The 18,214-nt window shown below is 40.1% G+C and overlaps 1 protein-coding gene across 3 annotated transcripts in view; it reads left to right on the plus strand.

Annotated features, from left to right (window-relative positions):
• The window catches only part of METTL8 (methyltransferase 8, tRNA N3-cytidine), a 46,395-nt gene that overhangs the window by 11,347 nt on the left and 16,834 nt on the right, over positions 1 to 18,214 (plus strand). For 2 of the 3 annotated variants that reach the window (XM_067471582.1, XM_060778932.2), the window contains exons 3-5: positions 1,288 to 1,379; positions 13,804 to 14,156; positions 16,709 to 16,758. In XM_067471582.1, coding sequence (XP_067327683.1) covers positions 1,288 to 1,379; positions 13,804 to 14,156; positions 16,709 to 16,758 — 495 coding nt within the window. Of the gene's footprint in view, positions 1 to 92; positions 171 to 1,287; positions 1,380 to 13,803; positions 14,157 to 16,708; positions 16,759 to 18,214 lie in introns of those variants that run through there. The other variant, XM_060778940.2, reaches the window with a different exon arrangement.

Genomic DNA, 18,214 nt, shown 5'->3' on the forward strand with positions numbered 1-18,214 from the left:
TAGTTCCAACAGACCTCACTACCTCTGAGGATGCTTGACATAGATGCAGGCGAAACGTCAGGAGAGAATGCCTCCAGAACCTGGCCATATAGCCCCAAAAAACCTACAACAACCCAGATTCTTCAACATATTTGCATCCGGGTGCAAGTATAATCTTGAATGATATTGAGGTATGCCATCATAGCAATTACTGCATGCATGCGCTCCTAAATCCCTGCTAGCATCAGGAAGCCAGCCTTGAGACCTAGCTGGTGAATTGTTAGCTTCTGTGAATGTATGGAATTGAAACCCAGAGGAATATCTTAAGATTGCTCAGCATTTTCTGCTTTGTTTTGGCGTAATGTTGTGGTGTGGCGCTGGCTTCTGTAATCCTTTACTCCATCCTGGCAGGCATTTTGAGTGCCATTATTTCACTAGAGAGATTTACCTCTTTATCCCACTCAAATCCATCTGTTGCACTGTGTAATTAAAAGCTCCATGCAGCTTACTTCTGGATGCTGTTTTGGTTGCATTTTGTGGTTCCCTAACACATGGGAGTAATCAGACGTATTGCCTGAAAAACAAAAAAACAGACCCCAGCTGCAACCTTTTTTTATCATATTCATATGCCCATTAAGTACATTTCTGCAATAATCCATACGGGCTGCTTTAGCACACCAGGAGGCCAGATTTTGATAGCTCTAAATCTGTGGTGAAACGGCAATCACGTTGGGTAGCTGGCATGGAACATGCCAATGCTCCGTTTTAGCGTAATGAATCACTGTTATTCAGGACTCAAAAGGCACCGGCAGATTACGGGCTTGCAGGCTTGCTGCGTGTGTGTGCTCAAAAAGACAAACTACTGTATTAAATGGAAGCGGCCTTGCACTTTCCATCATCACAAGCTAAAGAATGGGCAGAAAGGGACGCCTGGAAACGCCCCACGGAGAAAGCAACAAAAAGACAACACACCACAGAGACATTCAAATGCTCAACCGCTACTGTGGTCTGTTAGGAAGGGGGCATTGCTGGGAGCTGTCAGCCCAGGGCCCGCTGGAACGCAGAGCGCCTGGAACAAAGCAAGAGGATGGAAGAGCAGAATGGCAGGCGTTCCAGAGTGCATCAAGGCCTCTTTTGAAAACCAAGGCAGAAAATGGAATCTAGACTTGATACAATGCCGCTGATTACATGTGGTGTACTTAAGGGAGGGGGGAAGAATAGAAAAGCCTGTGGAAGCTTTTAGAAATATAAAAGCATATTTCTCCTCCTGCAAATTGTTTTTTCTTCCTTCTTTTTCTTTCTTTCAAGGGACCACATGCAGTGGTCACAGGAAGAAAAAGAAAGAGCCAAGGAAAAGGCCACGGAGAATTCGCTCGTAAGAATCCAGGCAGAGCTGCAAGGTAAAGCTTGCTCTGAAAAGTTCCTATGACAATATAGGCGATTTATCAATTGCCTATTAATTTTTAATGCCAGTCTCCTTGTTTTTACTGCACTTTGCATTAACGGTGACAAACAGTACGTTTGTTTACTCTTGACTTGCAATTTTAATATCTCACTGAGCTCTGTCCTCATGAGTTTTCATGATCTCTTTGTGATCACTGGGATAATTGGAGACTCCACATTGTTCCCATAATCTATATAAATAAAAATGTAATGCTCATTTGTGGGATTAACATAACTCAAAAACCACTGGGAAAATTGACAACAAATTTGGCCACAAGACACCTATCAGACCTATAAGTGTCCATCACCCCTACAAACACACAAAAAACCCAGCAGAACGGACTTTAACCCCCCCCAAAATAAACCATATATATATACACATATGTTCATACACATATACACAAGCACACATACATACAGACACACACATATAAATAGATATATGCAGACACACACAAATATACACATATACACACCTACATATATACCTACACACATATACATATACACATATATATATAAACACACGTATATGCATATACACAAGCACACACATATGCAAAATATACATATACACATATAAACACAGAAATATACATATACACATGCACACATACATACATACATACATACAGACACACACATATATATGCAAGCACACACAAATATACACATATACACACACATACATATACACCTACACACATATATATACACACATATATGCATATATACCTACCCACATATACACATCTACATACATATACACACACACATATATGCATATACCCAAGCACACACGTATACACAATATACATATACACATATAAACACAAATACACAAATATATACACAGACATAAACACATATACACACACACACAACACATATACACAGACTGGACCATAGCAACACATGTATAAATATGTGAGAGGAAGCCACAGGGAGGAGGGAGCAAGCTTGTTTTCTGCTTCCTTGGAGACTAGGACGCGGAACAATGGCTTCAAACTACAAGAGAGGAGATTCCATCTGAACATTAGGAATAACTTCCTGACTGTGAGAGCCGTTCAGCAGTGGAACTCTCTGCCCCGGAGTGTGGTGGAGGCTCCTTCTTTGGAAACTTTTAAGCAGAGGCTGGATGGCCATTTGTCAGGGATGATTTAAATGCAGTATTCCTGCTTCTTGGCAGGGGGTTGGACTGGATGGCCCATGAGGTCTCTTCCAACTCTTTGATTCTATGATTCTATGATTCTATGGCAGGGGATGGCTAGTATAATAATATAATAATAAAACTTTATTTCTATTCCACTCTATCTCCCCAAAGGGACTCAAGGCAGATTCTAAGCATAAAAGGCAAACATTTAGTGCCCAAATACAACAACAATACATCCATACTAACAAATGTATACAACCCAACATATAAATACAAAGTATAACTTAACAAACTAAAATTAAATAAAAAGAACATCCTGTTATAACAGACATAAAACAAAATATCAAACATCAAATGGAAACAATAATTTCCCATTTCTTTGGGAAAATATTAATCTAATGTATAGGATGTATTTGTAGTTGATCTTGTTGCTGACATATCTTTCTTTAGAATTAATAAATATTCGTTGATATAAAAATCTGTAAATTGCAATGACTCATTAAAAAAACTTGATCCATACCTCCAGGCAGTTTCAAACTGATATGCAAATGATTATTGTTATTATTGGGAGTCAGTTGGAGCAGGAAAACAGTTATAACCTTAGGTAACTGAGAACATGCAAGGGCAAGAGGCCCTTAAACAGATTACACTTTAACTGCCATGGCAGCATCCTGTGAAATCCTTGGATTTACCTTTGAGGGAGGGGCGTGTAAGGTTCTCCACCAGAGAACTCTGTTGCCAAACTACAGGGTGAGACATAAAAATATCTCACATTTTGAAGGGGTATAGGAAAAATCTATACATTTCTGAAAAATACATAAAACAGTGTTATTTTAGTGGGTTTTAAGAATCATATCAGATAACTCATTTTGTTAGGATGCAGTTTTAAATTGGCCTGCAGAATCCTCCTCTAATTCAAACTTGATATTCCCAGTACCGTGGCAGGTTTATGCATGGAACACCTTGGCAATTGCTGAGTGGATGCTTCCAAATTTTCTATTGTCCTAACAGTCCAAGATCTGCCAGGTGATTTTCTTTTCAATGTGGATCCAGTTGCCCAAAAGTTAGAAATCCATATCAAAATCATTTTCCAGTCTGGTACAGAGCCCCTGGTGACACAGCAGGTTAAACCACTGACCTGCTGAACTTGCTGACCAAAAGATTGGTGGTTCGAAGTGGTTTGAGTCTGGGGAACGGGGTGAGCTCCCGCTGTTAGTCCTAGCTCCTGCCAACCTAGCAGTTTGAAAACATGCAAATGTGAGTAGATCAATAGGTACCACTTCTGCGGGAAGGTAACGGTGCTCGATGCAGTCATGCCGGCCATGTGACTTTGGAGGTGTCTACGGACAACTCCGGCTCTTCGGCGTAGAAATGGAGATGAGCACCATTCCCCAGAGTCGGTCACAACTAGACTCCATGTCAAGGGAAAACCTTTATCTTTTTACAGATGCATTTTGACCGAGCACAACGCATTTACAGAATTCTCTCTGTGTTGTTCTCAAATAACAGTTCTCTGCAGTCCTAATTTTTGTTTCTTAGATGTGCCCCTGGAATTTTATTTGAAACTTCTCACTGCAACTTGGATGACAATAGAAAGACTCTGCCACATTTTGAGATGTCTTCTGTGTTCTTCTGGCAGCATATGACTCTGCCACCTTGTCAATAATAAACTCTCTCTCACCTTGAAACTGGATACTGTAACTTGGATGAAGTTGCAAAACTATTCTAATTTAAAAGTATCTGGAATAATGTCCTGGTCATTTTTGGCTGCCACCAACAAACATTATTTTATTGTTAGAGATTTTCATTAGAATCATTTTAATTGAAATGTAAAAAAAAAAAAAAAGCAATGCTCTCCTTTTCCTAATAACAATAGGTACAAAAGCTTAGAAATGTAAGTGAATAATAATAATACTTGATAGTATTTATATTCCGTTCTATCTTCCTGAGGGAATTCAGAGCGGATTACAACATACACAGATAGGCAAACATTCAATGCCAGGCGCTTTCAGGCCATTGAATGCAAATCAAGGTGATCAGCTGAAACATTACCCTGGTCATTCCACAGATATATAAACCCATTTTCCTACTTCCAACAGACCTCACTACCTCTGAGGATGCTTGCCATAGATGCAGGTGAAACGTCAGGAGAAAAATTGCCTCCAGAACATGGCCATATAACCCGGAAAAACCTACAACAACCCATTAAATGCCTTTGATACAGTGGAATAGCAATGACATACAAATACACAGAATGAAGGTAAAGGCTTCTGCTTTCATGTCCGGCTTTCTGGAGGTGGTGCTCAACTCTGGACATGAGGAGATGCTTTTGTTCCATTTCCAAGCTGAGGAGCCTGTTGTCCATAGACTCCTCCTGGTCGTATTTTGCCAGCATGGATGCATGGGTGCCTCTATTAGCTCCCCACCAAAGCGATATGTACTCACATTTGCATGTTTTCGAACTGCTAGGTTGGCAGAAGCTGGGGCTAACAGCAGGAGCTCACCCCAACCTGTGGCTTCGAACTACCAACCTTTAGGTCAGCAGATTCAACAGTTCAATGGTTTAACCCATCAAGCCACTGGGGCCCCTTGAATACTCCAGGCTGACCAATCACAATTGACAAAGCTGGAGTGGAAAATGCATAAACCTTGATTGAACAGGATTTCATATACCGTACTGCATATCAGCGTGCTTCATTAGCAAATAGCATGGAGAGCAGAAGGTTTAAAATCAATTGGATTATTAAGTTCCGTGTGATCAGCTCTTTATCTTTGTAATCTTTATAGATACATTGCTGTGTGTTTAATGTTTGAGTAGTAATTACTGGTAAGATAAAATGGGTGGAATTGGATTTTATTTTAAATTATATTGCTACTGCCAAGAGAGGCAGTAGCAATGTATATTGAATCCAGCTCACTGTCCAAGGTTGGAAGTAATGGGTTATAAGTATCACAGTTCTTTTTATTTTTTGTGTGGTTAGAGCAGTGGTTCTCAACCTTCCTAATGCTGCAACCCCTTAATACAGTTCATGTTGTGCTGACCCCCAAACATAAAATTATTTGCATTCCTAATTCATAACTGTAGTTTACTGCTATGAATTGTCATGTAAATATCTGATATGCAGGACATATTTTCATTCACTGGACCAAACTGGGCACAAATACCTGATATGGCCACATTTGAATACTGGTGGTGTTGGAACCCAGACGCCTTAAAGAGCCAGACTCAAGAGAATGTCCAAAAGTAGAGTTTATTAATACAAAGCAAAAGGGACTTACTTCAGTGTCCCTGGTCAAAACTCAAAAGTAGCAGCAAGTTCCAGTTCAAAAATCAAACTAAAGCAATAATCCGGATTATCTGGAGAAAGGATCCAGATTAAACTGAAGTACTTCAAAAGTCACGCAAAATAACACAGCAAGTTAAGGACGAACAAACAAAGAGCCTCAAGGAAGAAGACGTAGTCAAACGAAGACTGAGATCGAAGAAAGCCAAGTCCGAAGTTGCGAGGTTCCAAAGTCCACGTAGGCAGCGTCGTAGTCAAAAGCAGTCTGAAGTCAAGGAAGGGGAAATCTGCACTCACAAGAATCCAAGCCGAGTTGTAACACGAACGAAAGCAGCAACCTGCAGATCCAGGACCCAAACCCAACACGAAAGCGGCAGCGACCAAACCCAAGGCACGAAACTAACACTTTGCCTTCTGCAAAGATTCTCCACTTCAGTGCTTACTTTTATCTTACACTTCATCATCCGATGATGAGCTGACCTCTGCCCTGCCATCATCTCTTATAGCTGTTCTTGCCACCACACCTGAACTCCGACTCCCATCCCTCCGACTCTTCCACCTCTTGTCAAGACTTAGATCTCCCCAAGACTCAGCAGTATCTCCCGATTGCCAATTCCCACCACCAGAAAACCCCACAAACGTGTCACTAGACATTGGCTGAGTACATACGTCTCGCACCTCTTGAACCTTAGTCCAATCCAGTGTGTCATCCCCGTCCCCATCACTCCCAGACCCATCACTCCCAGAGAAACCCATGAAAGACTCTTCATTTGTGGGAGCAGTAAGTATATCCCGGATCTTCTTCCTTTGTCGCTCCTCATCCGATTCCTGCTCCCGAGTAACCCTCTTAGTTCCCCTATTCACATCCACTGTATCTTCTTCCTCTCCCACACTCATTGACCCTTCACTCTCAGAAAACCCTTCGAAGGAGTCTTCGTTGGTAGGTGACATAAGTATATCCCGGACCCTTTTCTTTTGTTGTTCTTCATCTAGCTCTTGCTCGCGAGCACTCCTTTTCCCCCTTCTGACACCCATACCACCACTTGCAGTGTTACTAACAGGCTCTACTACAACAGGTGGAGTTGGATTGATTTTGTCATTTGGGAATTGTAAATGTTTGGATTTATAGTTCACCTACAATCAAAGAGCATCTTGAACTCCACCAGCAATGGAATTGAACCAAACTTGGCACACAGAACTCCTATGACCAACAGAAAATACTGAAAGGGTTTGGTGGGCATTGACCTTGAGTTTTGGAGTTGTGGTTCACCTACATCCAGAGAGCACTGTGGACTCAAACAATGATGGATCTGGACCAAACTTGGCACGAATACTCAATGTGCTCAAATGTGAACACTGGTGGAGTTGGGGAAAATAGACCTTGACATTTGGGAGTTGCTGGGATTTATAGTTCACCTACAATTAGAGAGCATTCTGAACCCCACCAAGGAGAGAATTGGGCCAAACATCCCACACAGAACCCCCATGACGAACAGAGAATACTGTATTTTCTAGAGGTCTTTGGTGACCCCTCTGACACTCCCTTGCGACACCCCCTCCCCCCGGGATCCCAACCCCCAGGTTGAGAAACACTGTGTTAAATAGTAAATTGAATTTATTGGTTTTATTTGCCTGTGGTGCAATGTCCATTGTAAATTACTGTTTTTAATACTTATTCCTATAAATTATTATTGAGTATTAACATTTATTTGGATGGAACATAGAATTCACAAAAACTGTAAATAATAAATAAATAAATAAAATATTACATCACAACAAATCAGCATTGATAGTGACAAAGAAGACAGACGCTGGTCTTGCTGTGGCCCTTAATTCGCTGGAGAAGCTACATTTTGTGTGTCTATGTGCACATTCTTTTCTTCCAGATCTTACCTCCCCAATTAAGTTAACACATTCATCCAGAATTTATTTTCCTTCTAACCGCATTGCTTAAAATCTAAGGTAGAAATAAGTGAGAACTTGCAAATGATATTCTTCTTAGTATTTCAAAAGAATAATTTCAACATGGAGAGCATTCGCCATGAATTAAATGAGCTAGGCAGGCAGGCAGGCAGATGCTTATTGCTGAGATATATTGAACTTGGAGAGCCATTCTTTTCCCCACGAATGCCTACATGTTTAAAATGGGAATAGGTGAGCATTGCCAATAATGTTTCCTCCAAAAGCTTCATCTTCTTTCTGCATGTGGCAGCACATTTTGACCTATTTATTGTTAACAATGAGCCAGGCTGAAACTAATGAGCAGGTTATTTTGGGTCCTCAGAAATGACTGTAAAAAAGCAATAAATAAAAGACAGCGTTTCCCTGACATGTTGCAATATTGCCAAAAAAGCAGTATTGTGGAGGTCCCTGCTATAAAAAAAGGAAGGATGAGAATGAATACACTGATAGGCATTCAAGCACTTTATTAACATGGTAAGCTGCTTCTGAAGCAATGCTTATTAACTAGGAGGAGCCATTGCCTTTCATTTTACAGGGAAGTTGCCATTCTACATGCTGCTCGGTTTTGATTTCTCTTCTTTCAGAGGACATTGAAATTGGCAAAGCCCTAACCAAAATGAAACACAGCCATCAATGACAACAAAAAGCCAACAGCTATGCCTGATGATTTACATGGAGAAGGGGTTCACACGAGGACTTGGAAATAGGGGGATTGGGATTAGCTCAGAGATAGAAGGCAAGGTTTTCACACTGAAGGCCCCATGGTCAGTCCAAAGCATCTCTAGAACCATAATACCGCAGTGCATTTGAACAAATCACATGACACTGCAATGTCTTGCAAATGAAAGGAGTTCTAGAGTAGAATCTATGACCGTATATAAAGCAACAGCCTATCTTCTTTATAGCAGTGCTTCCCAACCTGTGGTCCGTGGACCACCAGTGGTCCACAAGAACTAAAATATGGTCCGCAGCCTCACCGTTGCAACAAGAGTGACTGGTCTCAAGAAACCCTTTTATAGTGCTGAGGCTTATTAAATATGGTTTTCTGTGGCCGAGCAGATGCTGACTACTGGAAGACATATGTTCTGTATCAGAAACTAGAGCTGATGTGGTCTGTCCAATGCAGTTTTCTGAATCAGCACCCCAAATAACCAAACCAAATCTAAAGTTGACCAAAAACCGATTTGTAACCCTTTTGGTATTAATGTTGGAGAGTGGTCCCTGGTCAAGTGGTCCCTGGTCAAAAAAAGGTTGGGAACCACTGCTTTATAGGTAACTACAAAACAATAGTTCATGCTTTCCTCTCTTTGCGGAATGACCTCCAGATCACAATCAACTTGTAAGTATATACAGGCAGTCCACTAGTTACACACATTTGATTTACAAATGACTTATAGTTACAAACAGGAGTGAAGCAACAGGAAGTGAGTGAAATCTACCCCTAGGAAGGGAAACTCACCCGTGAAAGAGTTATTATCATGGGGAAAAGGTGTCTCCATTGAAGCTTTATCACCAGTCCTTGTTTCCACAACAAGACAAATTTTTCAAAATCCAGTTATCACAGGGACAGAAAGTGAGGTGAAATCTTCTGAACAGGGGCACAGATAAGAAAACAAACAACATGGGGGTATTAACCCTTCCCTATAAGATCCAAAGGTTGTATATATGGCTTTGCATTGTGTGTGTGTGTATGTGTCTGCAATTACACTTAAAAAATTAACCTGTTCCGACTTACATACAAATTCAGTTTAAGAACAAACCTACAGAACCTATCTTCTTTGGGACTGCTTGTACATAACTTTATACATATGAGTACATACAATATATTCAAGAAATTGTGCATTGAATAATATATCAAAAACAACAGTGAGTATTCCAGTGAACACTGGAAAATACACATATAGAATAATTACTTATCAATGGTTGCATGACTGCAGTGGAACATTAAAAAACAAAACCTGAGAGTCCATCTGCTGCAATGTCTTGCATCAATTCCATAAGCAATTCTGATTCACCATTAGTTCAAGAGTGGCCTTCCAAATTTTGTTGAACGGCAACTCCCATCAGTTATTGTCTGTGTTAGCTAGACTGGTGGGAAGTGGAGTCCGAAAACATCTGCCACATTTTTTCCATCCCGATATAGACCCAGGTTTGGTGACATTAGGCCATACATTCAGAAACAAAATTGAGGATCATAAACACTTTTTTTTAAATGTAGGAATTTGGTATTCTAACTCTAAAAATAACCTCACATTTGCTCCATCGCATACACAGTTTACTTTGACATTTGTATTTTGAAATATGTGACTGAATAAGATTTCTTTGGGAGATAAAGTATAAACAAATAAGGGGTTTGAAGTCGAATAGACTTTCAAAACACTTTTGCTTGTTCATATGAAACACAAAAAATCAGTTCAAAAGACTAAAAGAAATCACACTGGAATGTAAGCATCCATACTAAATCAAAAACTGAAAAATAACTGAATTGATAAAAAAGATCTACCTGTATATACTTGAGTATAAGCCACCCTGAATATAAGCCGAGGCACCTAATTTTATCACAAAAAACTGGGAAAGCATATTGACTCGAGTATAAGCCGAGGGTGGGAAATGCAGCAGCTACTTGTACATTTCAAAATAAAAATAGATTACATTAATTGAGGCATCAGTAAATGTTTTTTAATATTTACATAAAACTGTAATTTAAGATAAGACTGGCCAACTCTGATTAAACCATTATTCTAACTTTCTTCAATGTAAATGTGCTTATGTATCCTTCCAATAATAATAGAGTAAAATAATGGAAATGTAATAATAACAGTAATAATCGAGTAAAATAATAAATGTAATAATAACAATAATAAAAATAATAATGTAATAATAACAATAATAAATAAAGTAAAATAATAAATGTATTAATAATAGAGTAAAATAATATATGTAATAATAATAATAATAACAACAGTAAAATAATAAATAACTTTGCCTCAAGTACAAGCCGAGGGGTGCGTGTTCAGCTTTAAAAAAGGGCTGAAAAACACGGCTTATACTCAAGCATATATGGTAATTTGTGAAAGGACTGTGTGTAGTACAACATATTTAACTGTGTTTTTTGAATTCGGCACTCCAAACACATTGGAAATAACACACTCTTGTTAGAGAAAATGACCATGAAAGATTTGTGGCAGTGCAGCTTCACACTTCAGAGTGATAATGTTCGTCTAGTCTATTTTAGTCACAGTTCAGGCCAGAATTGGTTTGATTACCTTGATCAAGAAGGCAAGATAATGATATATCATCTTTCAGTGGTTTCCCCTTGAAAATCGACATGCTCCAACTATTCTTATTTTTGTGGCAGGTTAAAACGTATTTATTTCAGAAACATGTGTCTAATAATAGCTGTCTTGTATTCATATTGGTGTATTATATATGTTCATTGTTATAAACTGCTTTGAAATATTTGAATCTAGTTATATGCAAATATTTGCAAGTAAATAAAAACAAATAAATTTTCAGCTAGTGAGAAGGTTAGGGATTTGGGGGATTTGTGGTCCAAAAATGCCATTTCTCAACATTGCTCTGTCTATAGTCTTTGTGAGGAAACAGTACCGTTATTTTTTTAAGGAATAGAAAAGCCAAGCACGAAGATGTATGGATATGAAAAGTGACAATTGTAAAGCCATTGTGCATTTTTCATTATTCATGATTTGCCAAGGCTAGAGAGCAAGATATTTGAGGAGCTGAACCACAGAAGAGTCTTTGAATAAGGGAATTGTAGAATAAATATAGCATATCTGCTGGTTGTAATTTATTCATGACACTATGGTGCAAGTCATGTTAATTATAGGCAATAGATTGGCTGTTATCTTCATGCCTTCATATGGTTCATGTGAGCAACTTAATTTGACTCTTAATTTTGTCTTATTGAGAAATTTAAAACTGCTTTAACTTAAGCTTAAGCTTCGGTAGATGATCTACGCCAGGAGCTAGACAGGGGGAGTGTGTCCCTGTTGGTTCTGCTGGACCTCTCAGCGGCCTTCGATACCGTCGACCACGGTATCCTTCTGGGACGCCTCAGGGATATGGGACTTGGGGGTACTGCTGCAGTGGCTCCAGTCCTTCCTTGAGGGTCGTTCTCAGAAGGTATTGCTGGGGGACACCATTGACTTGCGGGGTCCCGCAGGGCTCCATACTGTCCCCCATGTTGCTTAACATTTACATGAAGCTGCTGGGAGAGATCATTCGGAGTTTTGGGGTCAGATGTCATCTGTATGTGGATGATGTTTAGCTCTGTCACTCCTTCCCACCTGTTACTAAGGAGGTTGTGCAGGTCCTGAACCTGTGCTTGGCTGCTGTGTCGGCCTGGATGAGGGCGAACAGAGTAAAAATCCAGACATGACAGAAGTACTCCTGGTCAGTCAAAAGGCTGAACAGGGCATAGGGTTACAGCCTGTGTTTGACGGGGTTGCACTCCCCCTGAAGACGCAGGTTCACAGTTTGGGAGTGATTCTGGACTCATCGCTGAGCCTGGAACCCCATGTCTTGACGGTGGCCAGGAGAGCTTTTGCACAATTAAAACTCATGCACTAGCTGCGCCCATTCCTTCAGAAGTCTGACTTGGCCACGGTGGTCCATGCTATGGTTACATCCCGATTAGACTACTACAACGCTCTCTACGTGGGGCTGCCTTTGAAAACTACTCGGAAGCTCCAATTAGTCCAATGGTCGGCAGCCAGGTTGCTAACAACAGTGGCGTACAGGGAGCGAACCACTCCTTTGTTGTGCCAGTTTCACTGGCTGCTGATTAGCTTCCGGGCACAATTCAAAGTGCTGGTTAAAACTTTAAAACCCTAAACAGTTCTGGCCCAGTTTACCTGTCTGAACGTATCCCCTGCTATGAACCATCACACAGCTTAAGATTGTCATGAGAGGTCCTGCTCTCGATCCCGCCACTCTCGCAAATGCGGTTGGAGGGAACGAGAGACAAGGCCTTCTCAGCAGTGGCCCCCCGTCTGTGGAACTCCCTCCCTAAGGACATCAGGCTGGCCACCTCCCTCCTGTCTTTCAGGATACAATTGAAGACCTGGCTGTGGGAGCAGGCGTTCGACTAGATGCATTGATCAGAGGACAATGGCAGCTTGGAAAGGAAACTTGAATATTACGACATTGGATTGGTTTGGCTGGATCTTGGTTTTAGCGGCGTGTTAGCTGAATGTTAAATGAATTTTTTGATGATTTTTATAATGTTTTAATCAAGCTTTACTGTTTTTAATCGGATGTATATGTTGACAGCATCACTGATGCTTATGTAAAACCGCCCTGAGTCCCTTGTGGGAGAAGGGCGGGGTAGAAATGAAGGAAATAAATAATAAATAAATTAAACTGAATCTCTATTGTATGAGCAATTTAATTTGTATTTTAATATATATGATTTATTCTGGTGTTTTTTTATGCAAGATCTTTTTTTAATTGTATTGGAAGCTGCCTTAGTTCCCAGTTGTGGGAGAAAACACAGACATAAATCTGTTTAGTAAAGGTAAAGGTTTTCCCCTGACATTAAGTTCAGTCGTGTCTGACTCTGGGGGTTGGTGCTCATCTCCATTTCTAAGCCAAAGAGCCAGTGTTGTCCGTAGACACCTCCAAGGTCATGTGGCTGGCATGACTGCATGGAGCGCTGTTACCTTCCTGCCAGAGTGGTACCTATTGATCTATTCACATTTGCATGTTTTTGAACTACTAGGTTGGCAGAAGCTTGGGCTAACAGTGGGGGCTCACACTGCTCCCTGAATTTGAACCTGCAACCTGTTGGTTAGCAAGTTTAGCAGCTCAGCGGTTTAACCCACTGCACCACTGGGGGCTCCCATGAGTCTGTTTACCAACTCACTTAATCTCCACCCTTATCTTTGCCATCAGTAATGTTTACGTTTGACCATTTTTTCATGGTTTTTTCAGCTGTGTCCTTGTGTGTGTTTTTACTTCTAGACAAATACGAGAGGGAAGCCAGTAAATACTGGGATCAATTTTACAAGACTCATAAAAACAATTTCTTCAAAGATCGCAACTGGCTGTTCTCAGAGTTTCCAGAAATTCTCCCAGAAGGAAAACGTGACCATGGTACCCAAATGGATTCAACAGCCAAAAGGAACTCTCATTTGACATTGACCAGCATACTTGAAGACAACTGCCTTTGTGAGGATAATTCTCTTGTAAAAGCTTCTTCTGTGCAAGGAAGTAATTTCAGTACTTGCCACAACTACTCCGACGGCAACCACCAAAGTAGCAAGTGTTTTGGAAAAGACTTCCCTGGTAGTGACGCTACGCACAGAATATTAGAGGTACAGCACTTTGAGGTGTTTTTAGCCCTGTGGACTACTGAATCAGGGGCCCAATGCGTACACACTATTCCTTTCATGTGCACACATTTCTGCATGGTGTTGCCCCTGAGATTTCAAAATGCTGAAATCAAAGATATAATATTGTAAGGATACAGAAATATTCAAGCCTTTTTTCACTTTCTTTCCTGCCCCCATTCAGCAATCCTGATCCAATTAGCTGTGCCATTCCTCTTTAATTAGAATTTCTGCTAATAGCAGGAAAACAACTATTTCGTCATTCAGATAATAATAATAATAATAATAATAATAATAATAATAATAACAACAACAACAACAAACCAGTAAAGGTGGTCCCAGTGGTGATCGGCACACTGAGTGCAGTGCCTAAAGACCTTGGCCTTGCACTTAAACACAATCGGCACTGAGAAGATTACCATCTTCCAGCTGCAAAAGGCTACCCTACTGAGATCTGCACACATTATTCACCAATACATCACACAGTCCTAGACAGTTGGGAAGTGTCCGACGTGTGATCCAATACAACAGACAGCAGAGTGATCTTGTCTGCTGTGGACTCATCTTGTTGTGTTTCAAATAATAATAATAATAATAATAATAATAATAATTATTATTATTATTATTATTTATACCATGCCACCATCTCACCAAAGGGGACTCAGGGTGGCTAACATGAGGCCAAGCCCAGAATTACCTTAACAAAATAAAATAAAATACAAACAGCAAATAATAGCATCAAAATAAAATACATATAATAACAGAAAATGAAATAAATAGATGCAAAATAATGTGATAAAAGCATGCTGGGTGGGCCAAATGCACAGAATAAGATTGATAAAACCCTGGGTGAGATAAGTAAATGGAGAATTATGTGTCTCTGGGGGAGCTCAGAAGGGGCGACCAATGGGATTTAGCCTTGATTAAAGATGGCAGAGAAGAGGGAAGGATAAGGCCTTTATTTCCAGTCTCAGCCCAAGGCAATGGTCCTGGTCTAAACTACTGTATTTATTTATTTATCTATTTATTTATCTATTTATTTATTTCACATATTTGTATCCCGCTCATCCCACCCTAAAAGGGGAGTCAGGGTGGCCTTACAGCAAGCAGCGATTCAATGCCAATACATATCAATACAAATATAAACAAATACAATTAAAACTATGCAATTAAACAGTAATTATTAAAACATCAATTAAATTTACGTACTCCAGATTGTAGTTCAAGTCTTGTCGAATTGTCAATTCCATTAGTCCGTTATCCTATTTACTGGTTGAATACTTGGTCCCAGAGCCATGTCTTAAGCTTCTTCCTAAAAGACAGGAGGGAGGGTGCTGATCTGATTTCATTGGGGATGGAGTTTCATGGACAAGGGGCTACCACTGAGAAGGCCCTGTCTCTCATCCCCACCAATCACGCTTGTGAAGATGGTAGGATGAAGAGCAAGGCCTCCCCAGATGATCTTAACTTTTGAGGTGGGTCATAGAGAGACATGCGTTCGGACAAGTCAGCTGGGCCGGAACCATTTAGGGCTTTATAGGCTAAAGCCAGCACTTTGAATTGTGCTCAGTAGCAGACTGTATCAGACACAGTGTTCTTCTTGCTGTATCCCTAATTGGTTGGACTGCAAGAAAACATGAGCTGGGCTACTTTCAACCCTGTGGGAAATGGCCAATGATAACCTTCAGCATATGGTTGTCCATATGTTCATTAATTCTGGGTTTAGATCTCAATTCTTGGGTTTCCATGGTAAAGTGAGGCCCCATCTACACTGCTATATAAAATCCAGATTATCTGCTTTGAACTTGATTATGTGGCAATGTGGACTCATATCATCCAGTTCAAAGCAGATCATGTGGATTATCTACTTTGATAATCTGGATTATATGGCAGTGCAGAAGGGGCTTGAGTGGAGCTACAGATGCATACAGATTTGTAGTTAACAATCCAAAATTTGTAGTTTTGATGTCTGATCAGAAAGTCACAATTTACAAGCACATACTCTTTTCTAAACTAAACTCTTTTTTTAAAAAATGAAATTAAATATTTCATATCTTTTCCAAGGCCTTTTTGAATATCTTAAGCAGTAGTATTTCCCTTCTGACTAAAAACTTAGAACCAAATGAAGTATTCACATTTTTGTGAATTTTACTGATTAACATCGTGTAAAAAATGTATTTCTGCTTTAGCTTACTTAATTATTCTCTGTGATGACTAAGAGCGGGTTATGGCTTTTGTGTGCCATTTTGTTTGTATGCAACTCAGTGCATTGAGGGAAAACAACAAAGCAGCAATAATTTTTGAGCTATTGTCTCTGTGCAGCCATTTTTCTTATCTTAGTAAAGTAACTTTTTGACGTACTGTCAGATGGGTTGGAGTCCTTTCCACTAAGATTCTACTGTTAGGTAGAAAAGGCTTGTAGAAATATCCCTTGAGAATTTTATAAATATCCTCTTTAATTTACTCCAAGATTTAAGAATAACTGGAGGAAAAAATTAGGGATTTAAAAGTGTTTTTTCCCCTTTATTTTTTAACAGGTTGGCTGTGGTGCTGGAAACAGTGTTGTTCCTATTTTGAAAGCTGTTTGGTAAGCTGTTTTACCCTGGCTCAGAGCAAAAGTCATCTGATAAATTAATGATGTGAGAACAGTTTGGTTTGCTGATGAAAGTTTCACTGTATGTGAGGAATGGGAATCGTGCCAATGTTTTTAGATTCCAGCTCCCGAAATTTGTCATCATTGGCTGTGTAGGCTAGGACTGATGAGGGACACACAATTCGCATTCTACCTGTGATAGTTGTGTGCCCCTAAAGAGCTTACTGATTCATATAGCCCCTGTGGCTCATCCATGGGGGTTGTATTTATTTATGTTGGTGATTATGATTAACTAGACACAAATCAGTTGCTAACAAGGATGCAATCTGTCCTGTGTTCTTGATCAGACAAAGTAGTATACTTTGTAGTATACTTTATTTATATTCCGCCCTTCTCCCCTAGGAGACTCATTTACATACACAGGCAAACATTCAATGCCTTTACAATCATATACAGTGAGACACACAAACACAAACAAAGGCAAAGGCTTCTCCTTTCATTTCCGGCTCATCTCTGGCTCTGGGGAGGATCTTTCCTTCATTTTCAAGCCAGCATTGTCATCTCCTGATTGTGTGGCCTGCAAGATTGCTTGGAGTGTCTCTTTGCCTTTTCCCACCGAAGTGGTACCCATTTATATACTCACACATGACATGTTTTCGAACTGCTAGGTTGGCAGGAACTGGAGCTGACAAACGGGAACTCACCCCGTCTCATGGATCGAACTGCCAACCTTCAGGTCAGCAGTTCAGCAGCACAAGGGTTTAACCCAGGGGTCCACAAACTTTTTAAACAGAGGGCCAGGTCACAGTCCCTCAAACTGTTGGTGGGCCGGATTATAATTTGAAAAAAACATGGATGAATTCCTATGCACACTGCACATATCTTATTTGTAGTGCAAAAAAACACTTTAAAACAATACAATAATTAAAATGAAGAACAATTTTAATAAATTTAAGCTTATTAGTATTTCATTGGGAAGTATGGGGCTGCTTTTGGCTAATGAGGTAGGATTGTTGTTGTTGTGTGCTTTGAAGTCATTTCAGACTTAGGTTGACCCTGAGCAAGGGCCGGGTAAATGACCTTGGAGGGCCGTATCTGGCCCTCAGGCCTTAGTTTGAGGACCCCTGGTTTAACCCATTGTTCTACCAAAGCTCCGCGAGTTAAACTACCCCAGCATTCACTCTCATTTACCCCAGCCAGCATAATCAATAACCAAGGATGATGGGAGCTGTGGTTGACAGGTTAGGGAAAGCAATACTAAACACACTAATTCCCAATTAAGGTCCTCTGAAAGTGGTGTGTTCATATATGCTTGGTACTCTCTTAACATCTCAATTGTTCAGTAATTGATAATTCACAGTTGAACATATAAAGTGGTTATGTTGACAAGTATTGTGTGTCGAGATGATGATGTCAAGTTGTATGAAAAGTGTTGCTAACACAACCGATC

Source organism: Anolis sagrei, chromosome 1 (assembly GCF_037176765.1).
Source record: "Anolis sagrei isolate rAnoSag1 chromosome 1, rAnoSag1.mat, whole genome shotgun sequence".
In the NCBI taxonomy this organism is placed as follows: Eukaryota; Metazoa; Chordata; class Lepidosauria; order Squamata; family Dactyloidae; genus Anolis; species Anolis sagrei.